Raw genomic sequence first — 23,421 nt, 5'->3', positions numbered from 1 at the left:
ATGGAGGGAATGAAACAGTTAGTAATCTTAACTGTGAATGTGAATGGGATTAACTCTCCCATAAAATGGAAGTGAATAGCAGAGTGGATTAAAAATCAGAATCCTACAATATGTTTATAAGGAACACATTTGAAGCAGAGAGATACACACAGAGTAAAGGTAAAAGGTTGGAGCAGAATATATTATGCTTGAGCTCAAGTAAGAAAAGCAGGGGTAGCAACTCTTATCTCAGACAAAACAAAAGGAAAAATAATTCTAATTAAAAGAGATAAGGAAGGAAACTGCATCTTGCTAAAAGGTAAAATAGATAATTAAGTAATATCAATACGAAACATATATGTGCCAAGTGGTATAGTATCCAAGTTCTTAGAGAAGTTAAATGAAATATAAGAGGAAATAGACAGCAAAACTATACTAGTGGTTGATCCAAACCTTCCCCTCTGTGAGATTTAAAATTGGATATTAGATCATAAATCTCCCCTCTTTAACCTTTCCCTTAATTTATCTCCCAGACCAGTAAATGGAAGAAGCTTCTGGTTTTCTAGTTAGAGCTTTTATTGTATGGTAGTCACAAGGTGATGTTGATTAGAAGGATAGGAAAGTTGAAACACAATACAAATCGTCTTAAGTCTAAGCTTAGTCTATATTCCATATAAAACTCACCAAAAGCCGAAGGCCACCTTTGGGGAGAGAGAGACCATGTCAAGCACGTGCTGCTGCTAACCGCGAGCCGGGCCCAGTTGAACTCTCATCAGCATCAGCCTGTGCAGCGCAGTCAGGAGACCAGCAGAGCAGGAAAAAACTCCCACTTCCGTTCTCTCCTTGCCTTTTTAGCTCGCACCCTGGAAGTGGAGTGCTAGCAGGCAGTCTGGCGTGCGAAGCAGGCGGACTGGCATGCGTAGCTCATGCCATTGGTCTCCTCCCCGAAAGGGTGGTCCTTAAAAAAAAAAAAACTGGCGTCTTTCAGTTATCCTAACTGACTTTTAAAAAACTTTCATATGTTTTTACCACACCTCTCAGAATTAGATAAATCTAACCACAAAATAAAGAAGTTAAAGAGGTAAATAGAATGTTAGAAAAGTTAGATATGATAGATATCTGGAGAAAATTGAATGGGGATAGAAAGGAATATACCTTTTTCTCAGTGGTACATGGCACATATTAAAAAATTGACCATGTATTAGGGCACAAAAACATCATAGTCAAATGTAGAAAGGCAGAAATAGTAAATGCATCCTTCTCAGATCATGATGCAATAAAAATGTAATAAAGAGCCATGGAAAGGTAAACTGAAAATTAATAACTAAATAATCTTATCCTAAAGAATGAGTGGGTCAAACCACAAATCATAGAAACAATCAACAACTTCATCCAAAAGAATGACGATAATGAGACAACATACCAAAACCTAGAAATTTTATCTCTCTAAATGCTTCCATGAATAAAATAGAGAAAGGGGAAATCAATGGGCATGCAACTAAAAATGCTAGAAAAAGAACAAATTAAAAATCCCTAATTAAATACTAAATTAGAAATCCTGAAAATCAAAGGAGAGATTAATAAAATTGAAAGCAAGAAAGCTATAGAATTATTCAATAAAACTAAGAGCTGGTTTTATGAAAAAACAACAAAATAATAAACCTTTTATTAATTTGATTAAAAAAAAACACACCAAATTACCAGTATCAAAAATGAAAGGGGGTCAGTTAGGTGGTGCAGTGGATAGAATACCGGCCCTGGATTCAGGAGGACCTGAGTCCAAATTCGGCCTCAGACACTTAACACTTACTAACTGTGCGACCCTGGTAAAGTCACTTAACCGCAATTGCCTCACCCCCACCCCCAATATAAATAAATAAATAACTAAATAACTAAATAAACAAACAAACAAACAAATAAATAAATAAATAAAATTAAAAAATGCAATGGGTGATTTTACCACCAATGAAGTGGAAATTAAAGCAATAATTAGGAGCTATTTTGACCAATTGTATGCCAATAAATTTGACAATCTAAATAAAATGGATGAATATTTACAAAAATCAAATTGCCCAGATTAACTGAAGAGGAAATAAATTCCTTAAAAAAGCCCATTTTAGCTGGGGCGCCTAAGTGGCACAGTGGATAAAGCACCGGCCCTGGATTCAGGAGTACCTGAGTTCAAATCTGGCCTCAGACACTTGACACTTACTAGCTGTGTGACCCTGGGCAAGTCACTTAACCCCCATTGCCCCGCAAAAAAAAAAAAAACAAAAACATTTTAGAAAAAGAAATTGAACAAGCCATCAATGAACTCCCTAAGAAAAAATCTCCAAGGCCAGATGGGTTTACAAGTGAATTCTACCAAACATTTGAAGAACAATTAATTTCAATACTATACATATTATTTGGAAAAATAGGTGAAGAAGGAGTTCTACCAAATTACTTTTATGACACAAATATGGTGTTGATACCTAAACCAGGCAGAGCCAAAACAGAGAAAGAAAATTACAGACCAATTTCCCTAATGAATATTGATGCAAAAATATTAAATAAGATATTAGCAAGGAGGTTACAGCAAGTGATCACCAGGACAATACACTATGACCAGGAATGTAGGGCTGGTTTAACATTAGGAAAACTGTCAACATAATCAACCATATCAATAACAAAACTAACCAAACTCATGATTATCTCAATAGATGCAGAGAAAGTGCTTGATAAAATACAACAATCATTCCTATTAAAAACACTAGAGAGCATAGGAATAGGTGGAGCTTTCTTTAAAATAATAAGCAGTAGCTACCTAAACCCATCAGCAAACATTATATTTAACGGGGATAAGTTAGAAGCATTTCCAATAAGATCAGGGGTGAAACAGGGATGTTCATTATCACCTCTATTATTTAATATTGTACTGGAAATGTTAGCTCTAGCAATCAGAGAAGAAAAAGGAATTAAAGGAATTAGAATAGGCGAGGAGGAAATAAAACTATTACTCTTTGCAGATGATATGATGGTATACTTAGAGAATGCTCAAGAATCACTTTACTCCAGTGAGGCAAGTTCCCATTAGCATGAGCCTGCACCTCTCTCTGCCTTGAACTTAGAAATGACCCTTTGGGAAAATGAAATGATCATTCAAGGCAAATCAAGAATGTGTCAGTGGTTCTGCTGTGAGCTGAGAAGGAGCTCCTGGGGGTGCTCAGACAATCCAGTGAAGCCCTTCTTGGATTGTTGTAGTGTACGTGCCTCCCATATTTGGGTTTTGTTTCCTGAACTCTTTATCTCTTTATCTTTATGTTTCCTTATCTGTTTATCTTTTATTCTGGCCCTGTTTCCTCTTTTCTTCTTGTGTGACAACATCTCTTCTGTTTTTTCTCCTTCATTGATCCCCATCAGAAGACTCCATCATGTTTTCTACCTTCTGTTCCTGCATTTCCTCTGAGTGTTTCTTTTTAATATACAATGAAACTTTCATGAGAGTCAGAGAGAAGAATTCAGCCCTTTCCTATAATTATAGTGTCCTTATTGACAGGGTGGCCTAATGGAAAGATCAATTAATTTGGAGACAGACCATCAGAGTCTGAATCTCATCTGTGTGTACTAGCTGTGTGATCTTGGGCAAATCACTGAACCTCTTTGGTCCTCCATTTGTAAAATGACCAGGTAACATAAAATGAAGGGATTTGAATAATTGATCAATAAGGTGCCTTCCAATTCTAAACTACTAGGATCCTGTGATCTCCCTATTTTGCAGGCCATGGCTTTGAAAGACAATGCAGTGCAAAGTAAAGAGCCTTGGACTGGAAGTCAGAAGAGCTGTATTCTAATCCTGGCTCTGTCATTAACTCGAGGTGTGGCTCTGGGAAAGTCACTTCCCCTTTCTGATCTTTGCAATTCTTAGCTATAAAATGATGATAGGAATATTTGTGCTATGTAGAAGGTTATAGTGAGCACTCAATGGCATAAACCACTCCAATCATCTTGATAACTGTAAAAGCCCTATACAAATGTAAGGAATTAGAGTGGTGCTAGGCCCTGTTCCTAACCCCTCCCTAAGATCTTGGCATTTCTTTTGTTTTTTCTTCTTGTTTTTCAAATCAGAGCAAAGCTTTGCTCATTATATGGCAATTCTGTTGAGTAGCTCTTTTTATCAATGTAAGTAAACACTCTCTCTGCATGTTATGATCTTGGAGAGTTGTGTGGGGAATTGAGAGGTGATAAGCCACACAGCCAGTAGGGGTCAGGGTCAGGGCTTAAACCCACACAGGTAATATGAGATGTGGAGCAGGGTTCGAACCCACACAGGGAATTCATGGTTAGGGGGAGGGCTTGAACTCACACATGCAATAGAGGCTCAAGGGCAGGATATGAATTGAACCAGAGTCCAATCTTCTATCTACAATGCCATACTTTCTCCAACATATGTTTTCACAAGAAATCACAGAAACATCAGCAATCAAAATCATAAGTTTATTAAAGAGCCAGGGTGGCCAGCCATGGTGCTATCACATAGGGGACCCAAGGATATTTTGCTTCCTCAACATTGCCCAGATTTTTTGATCCGGACATGAGTTCCTCTTTTCCTGTGGAAGAAATGAAAAGATAGAGCACTGTGAGTCATACCGTTACAAAAATCTAGACCTTGAAATGGGAAAGAAATCTCTGCCTGGAAACTCATCTTTAAGAGCAGGAAGGAACATTAGAACACAGAATGTAAACGTTGGAAGAAACCTTAGGGCAAAGAGCATCTGAATGTCAGCTATTTCATGAATGGCCAGATTATTTTTTGTCAGAAGTTTCTTGTTTTGATCCAAAATCAGCCTCTTGGCAATGTCTGTTCATTACTTCTTGTTTCTGCCTTTTGGGGCTAGGAAGAACAAAGTACATTCTTCCTGCCTCAACAATCCTCCCCATATTGAAAGGCAGTGATTAATATTCCCCTCCCCTCTACTTTTCTCTTCACCCCCTTGCCTTTTCTGTTCTCTGGGTTTCACCTATCTAGAGCTTTCAAACAGCAACATTATTGGTTGATCTTTTTCCTTTACATAAGGTCAGGTGCAGCTAGGAGGCACAATAGATGTAGTGGGGGAACCTGGGGTCTGGAAGACTTGAGTTCAAATCCAACCTCAGACATTCAGTAGCTATGTGACCCTCTGCTAGTCACTTAATCTATGTATCTGCCTCAGTTTCCTTACCTTCAAAATGAAGAATAATAACACATTCCTCCCAAGGTTTTTGTGAGGATCAAATGAGATAATAATTGTAAAGTCCTTGGCACATTACCTGTCACATTGTATGTGCTATAGATATTATTATGTTTATGTGGCTCAGAGTTCCTTCATTCTTCCTATACTCTCTTCCCCAGGACTCCTAGTTGCCACATGAATTAAATTCAGTGCTGTGTTAGAACCATACTCCCCTTTAGTTTAATTACATTGATTATTGCTTCTGCCCTGTGCATTATGTACTCTTTTTTTTAAAAAAAAAAGAAAAATATTACACCTAAAACTTAACATTGAACATCAATAGATCCAAATTTGCTTGGGGAGTATAAATGACTTCCTTTTTTTTTTTTTTTTTTTTTTTGCAGGCAGTGGGGGTTAAGTGACTTGCCCAGGGTCACACAGCTAGTAAGTGTCAAGTGTCTGAGGCCGGATTTGAACTCAGGTACTCCTGAATCCAGAGCTGGTGCTTTAAAATGACTTCCTTTTGATGAATAATGCATCATAACATTTTCATCACCCTGAATCTGGACTGTCAGACTAGTCAGGAAAAGTTCAGCCAACAGTTCTTAACCTGGGGTCTGTTAATGGTTTTTTCTTTGTATTTTGTGCATTATTTCCATTTCCTTTGTAATCCTGTCTCCTGTTTTATGCCTTTAAAAACATGATTCTAAGAAGGGTTTCACCAGGGAGCCAAAGGATTCATGACCCAAAAGAAATTGGGAATCCTTTATTTAGGCCTTCACACAGAACTTCCTTGAGGTTATAGTCAATAGGAAAATACATGTTTAAAGTATAGGTACATTCTAAGATTTCTGTTCCAAGGTTTTTTCCAGCTCTGACAATTACCTTGGAACCTGGTGGGTTTCTAAAAATCCAGGTCACCTGATTTTTGTTTGTGGCTCCTAAAGCTGATAAATATGTAAGTCATTCTCAGCAGCTTAGCCAGACCATGGGAAAATTATCAGATGGTTCCAAGTTCACCTTAGCAAGATTTGTAAATGAGTGGAAACCATCAGACACATGGAATGTCTCAAAATACCAAGTCAGGCCCAGGAAATGGGGGTTCTTCATAATCCCTCACACTGAGGGACAGAAGTCTGGGACTAAAGTGGTGTATCAGACTTGGCAGTTCTCAACCCTCTCCCAGTCCCTAATAAGGAGGAGGCCTCTGATGGGGGACAGAGCTAGGGTAAAGTTGCAGAATAATTTGGGAATGTGTCCTATTCAGGGAAGAAATGTAAATCTTAATTCTCAATCTCAACCTTAGCCCTCAGATTCCATAGCCTCACCAGGCACAGCCCTCTCCTGGCCTTCTCTTCAAGTTGTTCCCTTGGTATGAAAGGTCCACCCCTTTCATTAAGTTGGTCCAAATCACATTCATCCTTCAAGTCTCATGGTCTCCACCTCTTTTCCTCTTCTACAAGTCACTGACAACTCCCTGCTTTGAACTTCTTTGTTGTTGTGATTGTTCTTCAATCTTTGTGTCATGTCTGACTCTTGGTCAGGACATTTGGAGCTTTCTTGGCAAAGATACTGGTCCTCTTGAGAAAGATGGACAAACAGGAACAACTGGAGTGGTTTGCCATTTCCTGCTCCAGCTCATTTCACAGATGAGAAAACTGAGGCAAACAGGCTTAAGGAACTTTCCCAGAGACACACAGCTAGGCAGTGTCTGAGGGCAGGTTTGGTAGCCCTTAGGAAAGAGCAGTGAGTAGCAAATTGTGGATCTGATTTGCATTATAGCTCTTTTGCTAATGATCTGTGTGACCTTGGGCAAGGAAATGATTTTCCCTGGTTAATTCAGTCTCCTCTTCTTTACAATAGAGTAGCTGGGCTGCATAGTCTATAAGGTCCCTTCCAGATCAGGTGTTCTATATTTTGAGAAGTCCCTCAGATTTGGTTTGATTTAATTTAGGAAGTGTTTATTAAACCCCTGCTGTGTGCTAGGCACTAGGGATAAAAACCAAAAACCAAAAATAGAATGGTCCTTGTCCTCAAGGAACATAGTCTATATGAGTAATCACCAAGTAATTGATTGGAGCAATGTGGAGAATGACTCAACAACTAGGAGGATTGGGAAAAATCACCTCCTACATGCAGGAGGTGATAACTGAAAAAGAGCCTTGATGGAGCTGGGGAGTCCAAGAGGCAGAAGTGTGGAGGGATGGCATTCAGACATAGGGTATGTCCTGTGCAAAGGCACAAAGGGAGGAGATGGAATTCCATGTGTAGGGAACAGCAAATAAGTCAGCTGGGCTGAAATTCAGAGTGCATGAAGGAGATTAACTAACAATGAATCTATGAGTACACAGCAGGCTATTTAGCCCTCCTGATTCCTCTATTATATGAAGTGTGTGGGTCTGTTGTCTCCAGATAGAGTGTTGAGCACCTTTGAGGAAAAGGAATATAGCAAATCATTGGCCAGTGAATACGGTGGTAGAGGGGAATCAGAGTTGAGGTGCAAGGGCTTTGACTTGGAGGCCATGCCCTAACCCCTGGACTGTTAACCTGTGCAGAAGCATCCCCTCTGGGTAGCACTCATTGAGCTACTGCTAAGAGGAATATAGAGCACAAACCTCTGACTCTGTAGAGGAATTCAGGGAAGGGAAGTTAAAGACCTTCTGGTCCAAATCCTCCATTTGACAGAGAAGGAAACCTAGGTTTATAGAAGGGACATGACCTGGCCTAGATCATGGAGCAAGATCAGAGCTGAGTTGGGCCTAGATCCCAAGTTTCCAGGCTCCAAGACCAGGATTATTCCCCCTCCCCTTCCATGTTGTAAAATGTACCCAAGGGAATTCTTTATGAGAGACTCCTCACTGTCCACTGTACTTTCTTCCTTGACAAAATGGTAGTGATGACCCAATTTCCATTTTCTCCACCCTTCTCTCACTGTTCATTTGATCCAGCTAATTGTGTGGAAGTTGTTCCCCTCTATACAGATGTACTACTTAGAGGCATCATCATATAGTAGAAAGAATACAGCATTAGGTGCTAGCAGAGCTAGGGTTGAATCCCATTTCTCTAAGTTATGACCTGGGAGACCTTAGGCAGGTCAGTAGTCTCTTCATCATGGTCTTTGTAAGAGGAGGTTTTTGGACTAGATCAGAGTTTTGTTTTGAAACTCTATGTGTGTGTGTGTGTTTGTGAGAGACAGAGACAGAGAGAGACAGAGCGGACAGAGAGACAGAGAGACAGAGTGAGACAGAGACATAAGCGGAAGTGAACCTATTTGCCATTTTGTCAAAATGTACAGACCCCTTTTCATTTTGTTTCCTACTTCTATAATTGTAGGAAATGAGAACTTTCAATTTGAGTTTAGTTTAAATAAAGATATAATTTTTTCCCATTAAAGTTCATGGCCCTCATGAAGTTTTTCCACAGACCTACTGTCAGGGAGGAAAACTTGGGGACCCATGGTTAAGAACGTCTTCATTAGATGAGCTCTAAGTCCCTTCAAATTCCAAGTTCAAAGAAATGAACGCATTGAACTTGAAAATGTTTTCCTTGGGGGCAGCTAGGTGGCTCAGTGGATAGAGCACCGGCCCTGGATTCAGGAGTACCTGAGTTCAAATCCGGCCTCAGACACTTAACACTTACTAGCTGTGTGACCTTGGGCAAGTCACTTAACCCCAATTGCCTCACTAAAAAAAAAAAAAAAAAAAAAAAAAAGAAAATGTTTTCCTTAAAGAAAGTCTTGGTGGTACTTACTTATTTTCATGACATAGCACACATTCATTGCCATAAGTCTTTCCATCAGTGCCACAGACAGGGTGATACTCTTTTGTGCAATTAGCTGTATACTTTTCACAGTTAGCCTAGAAGAATAATAAAACAGATTGATTCTCCTGCTATATCATAGAAAATCAGAGTCTTAGAGCTTTGGAGCTGGGAGGGATCTGTACCAACCATTGAGCCAGTCAGTGAATAAACATTCATTAAGCACCTCTTATGTGCCAGGCAGTATGCTCAGCACTGAGAATACAAAGAAAGGTAAAAGACAGTCCCTGCCATCAAGGGATGGGGAGACAAGCCTGCTTGTGGATAGCAAGATGCCATCAACAGGCCAATGGGGGAGGTAACATACAACCAATTATAGAGAGTTAGGTGGCATAGTGGTTTGAGTTCCAGGTTTGGAGTCAGGAAGACTTGAGTTCAAATCCAGTCTCAGAGACTTACTAGTTGTGTAATCATGGTCAAGTCATTTAACCTTGTTTGCCTCAGTTTCTTCCTCTGTAAAATGTGCTGGAGAAGGAGATGGCAAAGTGGCCCAGTATCTTTTCCAAGAAAATCCATAAAAGTGGTCCCAAAGAACTGGAAATGACTGAACATGACTCTACAACAACAAATCAGATCAAAACTCCATATAGGATAAAATGGAAATAAGCAAGAAAGGGAAGGCATGAGAATAAAGGGGGATGAGGAGAGGCTTCCTGTAGAAGATGGGGTTGAAGCTGGGAGCACTATTTAATGGGCATTCTCCTCTACAAGGTACCTGACAAAAATTCATCCAGCCTTGGCTTGAACACCTCTGCTGTGCTTATGGATACCCTTAGGAAAGGGCATCTGTGCACACAAGGCTGCCATGGAGAATCTGGTGTGGAGTTTCTCTGACTATAGATGAGCACATGGTTAGGTCACTAGAGTTCCTTGTCTATGGGATATTTGCAGTTGAGCCCCACCTCCAATCTGGTCTGCCTGGTGTTCCCCAGGATTTCCATTCTCTCTCCAGAGCATTCTTATCTTTGCTAAGGCTGCTCCCAGTGCCTGAAATGCCCTCCTTTCTCACCCTGTTTTGTCATCCCCACCTCCCTTCCAGGCTCAAGTCAAGTAGAGTCTTCCACATGAGGCCTTCATTGACTCTTGTTGTTAGTGCCCCTCTTCTTCCTGAAGTTGCTTTCTATTCACTTTGAATGGATTCTGGAGTTACTTATCTATGTAAGGTAGAATATAATTTCTTGGATGCAGGGACTGGTTTTTGTTTTTATCTTTGCTTTCCCTATGGCCTAGCACAGTGCTTGACCATTTTTTTCAGGGATCAGCAGTGGGAGGGACTTATAATTTCAATCGTACATGGGACTTTTGGTGAGGAAACACCAATTCTCTATTCATATCTGTAAGTGTTCTATAATATTCAATGATAATCTTTGTTTACTGGGATTACCACAAGTTTAAGTGACTTGCTCTGGATTTCTTAGACATTATGTGATAGATACAGGGTTTGAACCCAAGTCTTCCTAATTCTGACACCTACTCTCTATGCATATGTCATAATTCTTCTTAGCTGGTACATAGAAAGTGTTTAATAAATGCTTGTAGAATTGAATTAAATTGTTGGGGTATATTAGGAATCAAATGAATTGGAGTGTATATCTCAGTTTGGCCCTCTGACCTTGGGTAAGGAACTTGGCAAAATGATGGAATCCCAGAGTTGGAAGAAATCTCAGACGAGAAATAGTCCTTATTCCTAACATGGAATCTGTGCTACAACATCCTAGGAGTTGTCTAGCCTTTGGTCAAATGCATTCCTTCATGGGGAGCTCTCTACCTTCCAAAGCAGTATATTTCCCTTTAGGATAGTTGGAATTGTCAATCCCCGCTCCCCCCCCCCATATTGAGCCAAGATGTATCTCTTTGTAGGTATCCTTCATTAATCTTACTTCTACTTTCTGGGTCTGAGCAAACTCAGCTGAATCACTCTCTACATGACAATCCTTCAGCATTCATATTTCCTTTAAATCTACTCTTCCCCAGTCTCATATTCAATTTCTTTAAATGCTCTTCAGAGGGCATAATCTTCTGTTCCATCAGCCACCTTGATCATCCTTGCCTTGTTTGCTGCAGTTGACCAAAGCCTTTCCTAATATAGGCTGCCAATAAGGGAATATAATAAATGCTGTAGATGGGGTCTGATCAGAGCAGAGTGTAGTATGACTATCACTCCTCTTACTCTAGACAAGATTCCTCCTAATGTAACTCAGAATCCAATCAGTATAACCTCCCTGGGCTTTAGTTCTCCATCATCTATAAAAGGAAGGGATAGACTAAGTGTACCCTTATTTACTTTCCAACTCATGTTTAATATTTCTCTCTTTTTGTGGCCTCAGTTTCCTTTTCTGTAAAATGGGAGAAATAACCCTTCTTTTAGTGTTTTGGAATACTTTTGTGACATCCAAACGAGTTAATATGTGCCAATCACAATGTAAAGTTAAAGGTAGATACAGAGGTGGAGGCTTTGAGTGGCAGCTACCCCATGTTCAATCTGAAACTAGGTTAGTGAAGAGAAGTCTAGCACATGTAACTTTTAGCTGATATAGAGACATACCACCCCCTGGGAATCCTCTATGTTTTATTGTCTGTTTTTTTTTTTTGTTGGTTTTTTTTTTTTTGGTGGGGCAATGAGGGTTAAGTGACTTGCCCAGGGTCACACAGCTAGTAAGTGTCAAATGCCTGAGGCTGGATTTGAACTCAGGTTATCCTGAATCCAGAGCCAGTGCTTTATTTACTGTGCCACCTAGCTGCCCCCTGGGTCCTATATTCTTGGGGCCCCTTAGCTCTCTGAGAATCTTTCCTGTTTCAGTTTGTTTAATTTTTTTAGTCAACAATCTGATTTTCACCATCAGAAAGGACACTGAAATGATCATTGATAAGAGAAAGGAAATCACTGAAGTTTGCTTCATTACCCAGAATGTCATTGAATCCTACAACAGGAGAGCTAGGAGAGACTTTAGGACAAATAGTGTAGAAGATTCAGAGCTACAAGGGACTTTAGAACAAAGAACACAGAATGCTAGAGCTAGGAGCCTACTTAGAACCTAGAACACAGAATGTCAAAGCTGAAATAGACCTCAGATCCCAGAACCCAGAGTATCAGAACCCAGAGCACAGGGGATCAGAGCTTGAAGAGATCCCAGAACATAGGGCATGGATGTCAGAGCACAGAACATGAAATGTCAGAGCTAGAAGGGACATCAGAACATGGAACACAGAGAATGTCAGAGATCATCTTGTATGATCTCTCCATTTAACTGTGAAGGAACCTGAGGCCTACAAAGAGGAAGTGACTTGCCCAAGGTTCAGTAACTTGATCTCAGCCAAAGAATGGCACCATTTTGGTGCTCAATGCCATTAACTCTTTAATGGTGCCTGAATACCCTTAGGGGCTGAATGCTGAGTGGACTGTGTGTATCAATGGTCCCTTCACCCTGGCATGGGAGGGGTGTTAAAATGATAAAACAGAAGTTGTCCTTACATCTTGGGCTTTGTCTTCAGCTCGTGCAGCATCTAGGAAACAATGTTTGAAAAGGTTAGGTTTGCCCTGTGTGTAAGAGAGATACTTTGGGGCTGGAGGAGGGGGAAAAAGGGAGCCAGAAGATTCCAGATTACATCCCCAGCCCCTCCACCCACCCTTCTCTATCTCTGCAATCTGCCTGATGTCACCACACTGGTCTTCCCATAAGCCCTTGGCCTCTGAAATGTGGCAGAATTAGACAAAAGTCCTGTCAACTGAACAAAGACAGAGGTGTTCTTCCATCCATTGTTTCACTTACAAATCCTTGTCTCTGGGAATCAAGACCCCTGGGGCTTGGTCCTAACTGTGCTATTCAATCACTGTGTGACTTTGGACAAATCTCTTTCCTTCCCTGCATTTCACTTTCCATTCACTTGAACACGATTATCTAAGGGTTCCCTTCTAGTCCTGACATTTGATGCTTAGTGTTTGAAGGTCACTTTCGGCTCTAACAGTCTCTGTTCTACACTCCATGTTCTGTCCTATATTCTACATCCTATGCTCTATTTTCTTCCTCTTTAAAATCTAATCAGGGTTGGGGGCAGCTAGGTGGCACAGTGGATAAAGCACTAGCTCTGGATTCAGGAGGACCAGAGTTCAAAGCCAGCCTCAGACACTTGACACTTACTAGCTGTGTGACCCTGGGCAAGTCACTTAACCCTCATTGCCCCGCAAAAATAAATAAATAAAATCTAATCAGGGTTTCTTGAGATTCTATAATGTTGGAGAAGCTAGAATGTGATACAAAGATAGAGAAGAAGAGAGACCTCCCCATGAGAAAAGATAATATAAATAATATAATGCAATGCAAAAATCCATTAAGTGACTTGGAAAGTGCCAAGACTTCAAGAAGTATTGTGGTTTTGGAACTGGTATTGTGACAGGTAGATATAGGAAGGCAGTTCCTTTCAAGGAAAGGAAACTAAGTGGTCTTGCCTGGGTAATCACCCCTTGCTTAAAGGTTACCAGATGTCTCTGAACTGCTAAATTCAGGGACCTTTTCTCAGTCCTCCTCCATCTTGGTCTCTTTCTGAAGCTCTCAGCATTGTTGACTACTCTCATATGCGAGGCATTCTCCCCTTTCTGGTTTCCTTCTTGCAGCTTGACAGCTCCATCACAATTGGCTTCTTTGCCTCATCATACCTTTGCACATGCATGCCCCAGGGCTTTGTCATGGGCTCTCTTCTCTCTCAACATTCTCTGGCTTATTGACTGGATCAGCTCCCATAGTTCAAGTGTCATCTCTTTACAGATGACACAGAGAGCTACATGGCAAACCCTCATGTCTTTCCTGAGCTCTAATCCTACATCATGGAGTCAACCAGCCACCTCATCCTGGATGTGGCATAAATATCCTCCATCTCAACAGGTCTAATATGAAAAGTCATCACACTCTCCCCCAAACCTACCCTCCCTCCAACTGTCCCTGTTTCTATGATGGGAACCACCATGCATCAAGGCAGCTGGATTTTCAACCTGACAGCCATCTTAGATTTTCTTTTTTTAAACCATTAATTTGATCTATGTAATGAAATAGACGACTTTCTTTGCCCAATCACAAATATTCATAATTAAGCCAATAATTGCATTCTTAGGGAGTGACTGAAACAAGCCTATCCCATGTAAAATATGAAGTGACATCTTCTTCTGCCCCTTTTTGTGGTTACTTTCAGTTTTATTAATACAATGATCTCATTTGAAAGTGCATGCCAACTTTGTCTTTTTTAGAGTCACTTATAAAATTATCAATCACCATAATTTACAAATAGTGTAAAATAATTCTAGTTTTTATGTAATATATAATATTGATAATATTGATATACTATAAATATACAGAAAATTATGAGCCAGCACAATTTCCTGGGACCCTCCAGTAGGGACCTTTCCCCAAGGAAGTTGATATTCAAGGAGGAATGATGGGAGTGGCATGATGCAGTGGGAAGAATGATGGATTTGGATTGAAGGGGCCTAGCTTCCAAGTGCGCCTCTGTTGTTTGCTACTTTGGGGATGGGGGCAGGTCATTTAGACCCTAGCCCTGAGCCCTTCCCTTTCTTCATCTATAAAATGAAGGCATTGGATTGATGACCTCCACGGTCCCTTACAGCTCTAAATCTATGGTCCTGTGAATTTTCTTTGACTCTGTCCATTAAAATGTCTCTGAAGCCTCCTCCTCATACTCTTGTGTGGCTTGTGACAACCTGCTTTGTCTACAAGAATGGCATGAGATCCTTTGTCAAATATTTGCCTATAATCTAAGGTGGTCTGTATTTGCAGTACTCTCTTGACCTCTCCAGGTAAATTGCCCCACTGAAAAAGGCAATTCAGTTTATTAGGTATGACCTGTTCTTGACGAAGCTCTGCTAGTTCTTTGTGATCCTATGTTGCCACATCAGTGAGGGATTAGACTAGTTTGATTTGGCCTCAGAGAGCAGAATGGCGTGGGGGGAGAGGTATAGGTAACTGTTTGGGCTGAATCTAAGAGCTTTCTAATATGGGAATCTGTCCAAAAATGGAATAGATAACATTGGGAAGCAATGAGCTTCTTGTCGTTGGCATGTTTCAAGCAGAGGTTGGGTGATTCCCTCCTGGGATATCTGCAGAAAGGATTCTTGGCCCAGGAGGGAGGATGGACTCAATGTCTGAGCTCTGACTCAGTGTATTCTCTCAACCCAGACAGATCCTTACCTGCTCTGAAACTCCCAGTGCCAGAGAGTGGCCTTACATTCTAACAGTCAAGAAGATGTAGATTCAAATCCTACCTCAGACACATAGTACCTGGGTAAGGCACATAACCTCCTTGTGCCTAATTTCCTCTTCTATAAAAATGCAGAGGGTAGGATCCCCTTATGATCCTATGGTCCTATATCATTCTATGGATGTTAGAATTTTGTTAGAAGCCAACAACTGAGATGACACTTTAGCATGTATAAAAGCCCTTACTCCCACAGTCTCATGAGATAAACAGACAGATCATTATTATTCCCAAGTTACAGATCAGAAAACTGAGGCTCAGGGAGATGAATCAACTTGCTCATTGTCACATAACTCAAAATAAGAGCCAAGATTCTAAGGCAAGTATCCTGGCCATTAGCTTAGGGATCTTTCCTCTACCTCTCAGCTTATTGAATCTGTAATCAGATAACACAAGTAACAACATACTATGGATGCAAGGGTATTGGTTTGGGAATCAGGGGATCTGGGCCCACATCCTGACCCAGTCAACAGTTGTTTGACTCTGAATGATTCCCTTAAGTCCACTTCCCCCTGTGTAAAAGAAATGCAACAATTGCTAAAACACTTACCGTCTAGGGTGGTTAGGGTGACATGAAAGCATGAAAATAAGAATAATAATAAGAAGAAATAATAGCTATAATTTATGTAGCACTTTAAGGCTTTCAAAGCTTTTTACATGTTCATCTCATACCTTCATGATGTCCCTGTGAGTTAGGTACTATTATTTTCCCCATATTATAGATGAGGAGCCTGGTTGAAAGACATGAAGTGACTTGCAGGAGGTCACAGAGCTAGTGAATTTCTGAGGTAGGTTTTGAACTCAGGTCTTCCTGAATCCAAGAGTGCCACCTGGTTGTCTCTTTCTCTCTCTGTGTCTGTCTGTTTGCCTCTGGCTTTTCTCTGCCTCTTTTTCTCTGTATCTGTGTCATTTTCTTTTTGCATAAATGTAAGTCAACATTCTCATGCAACCTCCCATCTAGTGGAGGAATCCTGTCTATGATATACCTATCACTTCCCTTCCTCTATCACTGCTGCAGTCTGTATTGTGGGTCGTATAAACAGGAGACCTGAGTTCAAAGGTGGGGTCTCCAGCCTACTAGTTGTGTGGCCAGGTGCCCTGTCTGGTGTCTGTTTTCTCCTCTTTGAAGCAGGACTAACACTCCTGCTGTTCCCTCCCACACAGCAGGGTTGTGGAGAAAGCTTCTAGCCTCAGCAGCTCTCTTTATGCAGCTGTTTTACCAGCATCAAGTCCCTGTACATGATCCTTGACAAACTCCTAGTAAGTACAGCTAAAGTCTAATTGGGCTCTGGATGAAGGGCTATCTGAGGGTACTGGGCCCAGTGTGAGTTCAGTGTGCCCAAGGAGAAACTTACCCAGAAAGCAGCACAGAGCCAGGGAGAGCAGCAGGACCATGCCAAGAGGCCTCATGATCAGCCTTCTTTACCACTAGCTAAAGCTGAAGCTGAAGGATTTCAAGAGAGGGAAAGTGTCCTGAGTTCATAGGAGCCTGGGAGGCTGCCTTATGTAGGGCCATGGGCTCCACCTGCTGAATTACATCATGCTCTCACACACCAGCCCAACTGGCCTAGAGATGGACCTTATCTTGGGCCAGTCCAATTCCACCTGCCCTGTCCCCACCCAATAACACCTCCTGTTCTGTGTATGTATTCCTAGGGCTGTAGGTGACTTCCCTCCTCCTCCTCCCTCTCGCCCTTTGTCTACTGAGTAAATATATTAATGTTCTCACCCTCAGCCCCCAACCTTTCCCTTCTTCAGACTTGTGCATCTCCTCCCACTCTTTCTCTCATGTTTGTTTTCCTGGTCTTTCCCCTTTACGGCATGTACTTATATCAAGTCTACCTCCCATATGTCATTGTGTGTGTTCTTATAATCTTGCCTAGAGAGCAATTTGGAATTCTGTTCAAAGGACTATAAGGCTGTGCATACTCTTTGATCCAGTCCTACCACTACTAAGTCTGTATCCCAAAGAGATCATAAAAAGGGGGAAAGGACCCATATGTGCAAAAATCTTTATAGAAGCTCTTTTTGTGATGGCAAAGAATTGGAAATTGAGAGGATGCCCATCCATTGGGAAATGTCTGAACTAGTTGTGGCATATGAATGTAATTGGATACTGTAGTGTTATAAAAAATGATGAGCAAGTTGACTTCAGAATAAACTGGAAAGAATTAAATGAACTGATCCTGAGTGAAGGGAGCAGAACCAGGTGAACATTGTACACAGTCACACCAACATTGTTGAGGTGTTCAACTCTAATGGACTTAGCTCCTCTTGGCAATCCAGTGATCCAAGATAATTCCAGAAGACTCATGATGAAAGAAGCTCTCCACAAATAGAGGAATATGTATGAATTCTGAATTCAATTTGAGGCATACTAGTTTCACTTTCTCTTTTTTCCTTTTGTTCTGTTTCTTCTTTCAGAATATGATTAATGTGGAAATAGGCCCTGTATGATTGTACACATATAACCTATGTCAGATTTCTTGCTTTCTTAGAAGAAATGAAGGAAAGGGAGAGAGGGAGAAAAATTTGGAACTCAAAATCTTATTAAAAATGAATGTTGAAAATTATCTTTTCATGTAATTAGTAAAAAGAAAATAATATTACAAAAAAGGAATCTCACCTGGGTTGTCTGTGACCTGGGCAAGTCACTTCTCCTTTCTGACTTTTGGAATTCTTCCTTATAAAAAGATGACGGGTCGGGGGGGAGGGGCAGCTAGGTGGCACAGTGGTTAAAGCACTGGCCCTAGATTCAGGAGTACCAGAGTTCAAATCTGGCCCCAGACACTTGACACTTACTAGCTGTGTGACCCTGGGCAAGTCACTTAACCCCCATTGCCTGCAAAAAAACCTAAACCAAACCAAACCAAACCAAACAAACAAAAATAAGATGATGGGAATATTTGTGCTACAAAGTGGGTTGTAGCAAGCACTGCATGGCATAAACTACTGTAGTCATCTCAATAATTGTAAAGCCCTATACAAATGTAAGGAATTAGAATGGTGCTAGCCCCTGTTCCTAACCCCTCCTCCAGATCTTGGTCATTCTTTTGTTTTTTTTTCTTCTTCTTTTTTGAATCAGAACTATGTTTTGATAATTATATGGAACTTCTGGGGAATAGCTCTTTTTATCAAATGTAAGAAAGTACTCTCTCTGCATGTTATGATCTGGGAGAGTTGCCTGGGGGACTGAGAGGTGATATGTCATACTGGCAGTGAGGGTCATGTACAGGATTTGTACTGACCCAGAGGTCAGTCTTCTATCCACAATGCCATACTTTTTCCAACACATTTTTCACAAGAAATCATATAAAGGGCAGCAATCAACTGCATAAATTTATTAAAGAATCAAGATAGCCAGACATGGTGCTGTCCCCTCAGGACCCAGGGTACTTTGGTTCCTCAACAGGGCGTAAGTTTTGTGATATAGACATGATATCCTTCTTTGCTGTAGAAGAAATGAAAGGATAGAGCACTGTAAGTCACACAATTACAAAAATCTAGACCTCGAAGTGAGTAAGAAAACTATGCCCAGAAAGTCATCATTAGAACAAGGACCAGATAGGACATTAGAGTAGGAAGAAACCATAGAACACACAGTGTAAAAGTTGGAATGAAATTTAGAGCATAGAGCATCAAAATGTCAGCTATTTCATAGATGGCCAGATTATTTTTTGTCAGAAAGTTCTTGTTTTTGACCAAAATCAGCCTCTTGACAATTTTTGCTCATTGCTTGTTTCTGTTTGTTACGGCCAGGAAGAACAAAATCATCCTTCCTGCCTCAACAATCCTCCCCATAATGAAAGGCAGTGATCGATAGACCCCCCTTTGTGCTTTTCTTCTCCCCTCTTTTTCTTTTTCTTTTTTCTGGGTTTAACATATGCAGAGACTTGAAACAACAACTTTATAGGTTGATCTTTTATCTCAGGATAAAATCAAGTGCAGTTAGGAGGCACAGTTCATAGAGAGCCTCATTTCTGGAAGACATGAGTTCAAATCCAACTTCAGACACTCAGTAACTATGTGACCCTCTGCAAATCACTTAATCTCTGTGTCTGCCTCAGTTTCCTTATCTTCAAAATGAAGAATAATAGCACCTTCCTCCTAAGGTTTTTGTGAGGATCAAATGAGGTGATAATTGTAAAGTGCTTAGCATATTACCTTACAAATTTTAGGTATTATACTATCCTCTCTTCCCTCAGGACTCCTAGTTGCCACATGAATTAAATGCAGTGCTATGCTAGAACCCTACTCCCCTTCAGTTTAATCACCTTGATTATTACTTCTACCTGATGCATTATCTACTCTTAAAAAAATAAAACAAACTTTACACATAAAACTTAATATTGAACATTAATACAACCAAATTTGTTTAGGGAGTATAAATGGCTTACTTTTGATGCATAATGGATCATAACATTTTCATCACCCTGATTCTTTACTATCAAGACTAGTCAGGAAAAGTCCAGCTAAGAGTTTCTCAACAGGGGTCAGTTAATGTTTTCTTTGTATTTCGTTGACTATTTCAATTTACTTTATAATCCGGTCTCCTGTTTTATGTCTTTCAAAACATTGTTCTGAGAAGGGTTTCCCCAGGGAGCCAAAGGATCCATGACCCAAAAGAAATTAAGAATCCTTGATTTAGGTCTTTACACAGAGCTTCCATTGAAATTCTAGTCAACAAGAAAATACGTTTTTAAGGTAGAGGTACTTCCTAAGCTCTGTGTTCTAAGGTCATTTCCAGCCCTGACAGTCAGTATCCTATGCGTTTATGATTTTACCTTGGAACCTTGTGGTTTTCTAAAAATCCAGGTCACATGATTTTTGTTTGTAACCCGTCATGCTGATAAAAATATAAGTTCATGTCAACAGCTTTTCCTGGCCATGGGAAAATTACCAGATGGTTCCAAGTTCACTTTAGCAAGATTTGCAAATGGGTGTAAACCATCAGACACATGGAATGTCTCAAGATGCCAAGTCAGGCCCAGGAAATGGGAGTTATTCATAATCCCTCACACTGAGGGACAGAAGTCTGGGACTATTGTGATGTATCAGACTTGGGCAGTTCCCAAGTTTCCCAGTCCCTAATAAGGAGGAGGCCTCTAATGGGGGACAAAGCTAGGGTTAAGTTTCAGGATAATTTGGAAATGTGTTTTATGCAGGGAAGAAATGTAAATCTTAATCCTCAATCTCAACCTTAGCTCTCAGATTCCATAGCCTCACCAGGCACAAACCCTTCCTTGGACCTCTTAACTAGTTGTTCCCTTGGTATGAAAGGTCCACCCCTTTCCTTAAGTTGGTCCAAATCACATTCATCCTTCAAGTCTCATGGTCTCCACCTCTTTTCCTCTTCTACAAGTCACTGACAACTCCCTGCTTTGAACTTCTTTGTTGTTGTGATTGTTCTTCAATCTTTGTGTCATGTCTGACTCTTGGTCAGGACATTTGGAGCTTTCTTGGCAAAGATACTGGTCCTCTTGAGAAAGAGGGCCAAACAACAGCAACTGGAGTGGTTTGCCATTTCCTGCTCCAGCTCATTTCACAGATGAGAAAACTGAGGCAAACAGGCTTAAGGGACTTTCCCAGAGACACACAGCTAGGCAGTGTTTGAGGGCAGGTTTGGTAGCCCTTAGGAAAGAGCAGTGAGTAGCAAATTGTGGATCTGATTTGCATTATAGCTCTTTTGCTAATGATCTGTGTGACCTTAAGCAAGGAAATTATCTTCCCTTCTTTATATAGAGTAGCTGGCCTTCATAGACTATAAGGTCCCTTCCAAATCAGGTGTTCTATACTTTGAGAAATGTTTCAGATTTGAATTAATTCAATTTAGTAAGCATTTATTAAGCCCTTGCTGTGTAATAGGCACTAGGGTTAAAAGAAAAAAACAAAAGTAGAATGATCTTTGCCCTCAAGGAGCTCAATCTATTTGAGTAATCTCCAAGTAATTGGTTGGGGCAATGTGGAGAATGATTCAATACCTGAGAGGATTGGAAAAAATCACCTACTACATGCAGGAGGTGGTAACTGAAAAAGAGCCTTGATGGAGCTGGGGAGTCCAAGAGGCAGAAGTGTGGAGGGATGGCATTCAGACATAGGGTATGTCCTGTGCAAAGGCACAAAGGGAGGAGATGGAATTCCATGTGTAGGGAACAGCAAATAAGTCAGCTGGGCTGAGATTCAGAGTGCATGAAGGAGATTAACCAACAATGAATCTATGAGTACACAGCAGGCTATTTAGCCCTCCTGATTCCTCTATTATATGAAGTGTGTGGGTCTGTTGTCTCCAGATAGAGTGTTGAGCACCCTTGAGGAAAAGGAATATAGCAAAGATTGGCCAGTGAATATGGTGGTAGAGGGGAATCAGAGTTGAGGTGCAAGGGCTTTGACTTGGAGGCCATGCCCTAACCCCTGTACACTTAACCTGTGCAGAAGCATTCCCTGTGACTCTATATAGGAGTTCAGGGAAGGGAAGTTAAAAACTTTCTGTTCCAAATCTTCCATTTGATAGAAGAGGAAACCTAGGTTTACAGAAGGCAAGTGACCTGGCCTAGATCATGGAGCAAGATCAGAGCTGAGTTGGGCCTAGATCCCAAGTTTCCAGGCTCCAGTATTATTCCCCTTCCCCTTCCATGTTATAAAATGTACTCAAGGGAATTATTTATGAGAGACTCCTCACTGTCTACTGTACTCTCTTCTTTGACAAAATAGTAGTGGTGACCCAATTTCCATCTTCTCCACCCTTCTCTCACTGTCCATTCGACCCAGCTGACTGTGTGGAACTTGTTCCCATCTAGATAGATGCAAGTACTTTGAGGCATCATCATATTGTAGAAAGAGCACTGGATCAGGTACTAGCAGAGTTATGGTTGAATTCCATTTCTCTAAGTTAGGACCCAGGAGGCCTGGGCAATCTAGCAGCCCCTATAGCATGGTCTCTCTAAGAGGTTTCTTTTGGACTAGATCAGGGTTTTGTTTTGAAAAATCTGCGTGCGTGTGTGTGTGTGTGTGTGTGTGTGTGTGTGTGTGTATGTGTGTATTTAAGGGAGAGAGAGAGAGAGAGAGAGAGAGAGAGAGAGGTGAACCTGTTTGCCATTTTAACAAAGCTTACAGACACCCTTTCACTTTGTTGCCTGCTTTTGTAATTGTAGGAAATGAAAAATTTCCATTTGAAATTAGTCAAAATAAAGATATGATTTTCTCCCTGTCCAAGTCCAAGACTTCATGAAGTTTTTCCATTGACCTGTTTGCAGGGGGCTGAGCTGGGATCCAAAGTTAGGTAGTTCTGGATTAGATGACTGACCTAAGAGGTCCCCTCAAATTCCAAGTTTAAGGAAATGAACACATTGAGCTTTAAAATTTTATCCCTAAAGAAAGTCCTGGTGGTACTTACATATTTTTCGCATATAGTTTACATGGAGTGTTGTAAGTCATTCCATCAGAGCCACAGGTTGGCTTTTGGATAGAGTTTTTGTTGCAATAAACATATAGATGGACCAAATCCTAGAAGAGTAACAGAACAGATCAATTCTCCTGCTGGATCATAGAAAATCAGATGCTCAGAGCTATGGGAGGGATCTGTAACAACCACTAGGGGAGACAGTGAATAAACATTTATTAAGCACCTATTATGTGCCAGGCAGTATGCTCAGCACTGAGGATACAAAAAAAGGTAAAAGACAGTCCCGGCCATCAAGGGGTAAGGAGACAAACCTGTTTGTGGATAGCAAGATGCCATCAACAGGCCAATGGGGGAGGTAACATACAACCAATTATAGAGAGTTAGGGGGCATAGTGGTTAGAGTGCCAGGCCTGGAGTCAGCAAGACTTGAGTTCAAATATAGCCACAGACAATTATTAACTTTGCAATCCTTTTCTAAGTCACTTATCTTAGTTTGTCTCAGTGTCTTCCTCTAGAAAGTGAGCTGGAGAAGGAAATGGCAAACTGGTCCAGTATCTTTGCCAAGATAACCCCAAAACAGGGTCCCAAAGAGTTGGACATGACTGAAAATGACTCAGCAACAACAACAAATTAGATCCAGACTCCATATAGGACAAAATAGAAATACGCAATAGAGGGAAGGCATCAGAATTAAGGGAGATGGGGAGAGGCTTCCTGTAGGAGGTGGGAATATAGCTGGGACCACTATTTAACAGGGATTCCCCT

The 23,421-nt window shown here is 40.8% G+C and overlaps 1 protein-coding gene across 1 annotated transcript; it reads right to left on the bottom strand.

The window, feature by feature from the left end:
* Positions 1 to 4,434: 4,434 nt before the first annotated feature.
* Positions 4,435 to 16,723, bottom strand: LOC122743742 (serine protease inhibitor Kazal-type 1-like). Its single transcript, XM_043988874.1, has 4 exons — positions 16,610 to 16,723; positions 12,463 to 12,494; positions 8,922 to 9,028; positions 4,435 to 4,568 (listed from the first exon to the last, which is right to left on the bottom strand). The coding sequence occupies exons 1-4, from the start codon at positions 16,662 to 16,664 to the stop codon at positions 4,523 to 4,525; spliced, it is 240 nt and encodes a 79-aa protein (XP_043844809.1). The 5' UTR covers positions 16,665 to 16,723; the 3' UTR covers positions 4,435 to 4,522.
* Positions 16,724 to 23,421: the final 6,698 nt, after the last annotated feature.

Source organism: Dromiciops gliroides, chromosome 2 (assembly GCF_019393635.1).
Source record: "Dromiciops gliroides isolate mDroGli1 chromosome 2, mDroGli1.pri, whole genome shotgun sequence".
Classification (NCBI taxonomy): domain Eukaryota; kingdom Metazoa; phylum Chordata; class Mammalia; order Microbiotheria; family Microbiotheriidae; genus Dromiciops; species Dromiciops gliroides.
Note: the sequence above shows the minus strand (reverse complement) of the source record. Positions and strands in the feature narration are given on the sequence as shown.

Bases quoted from the DNA above. Each gene is read 5' to 3' on its own strand.
- LOC122743742 (XM_043988874.1), bottom strand. From the start codon at position 16,664: ATGAGGCCTCTTGGCATGGTCCTGCTGCTCTCCCTGGCTCTGTGCTGC. The intron at 12,495-16,609 runs GTAAGTTTCTCC...ATTGTTTCCTAG, and splicing joins GGCTCTGTGCTGCTTTCTGG to ATGCTGCACGAGCTGAAGAC. The intron at 4,569-8,921 runs GTAAGTACCACC...TTTCTTCCACAG, and splicing joins GTGCTATGTCATGAAAATAA to GAAAAGAGGAACTCATGTCC.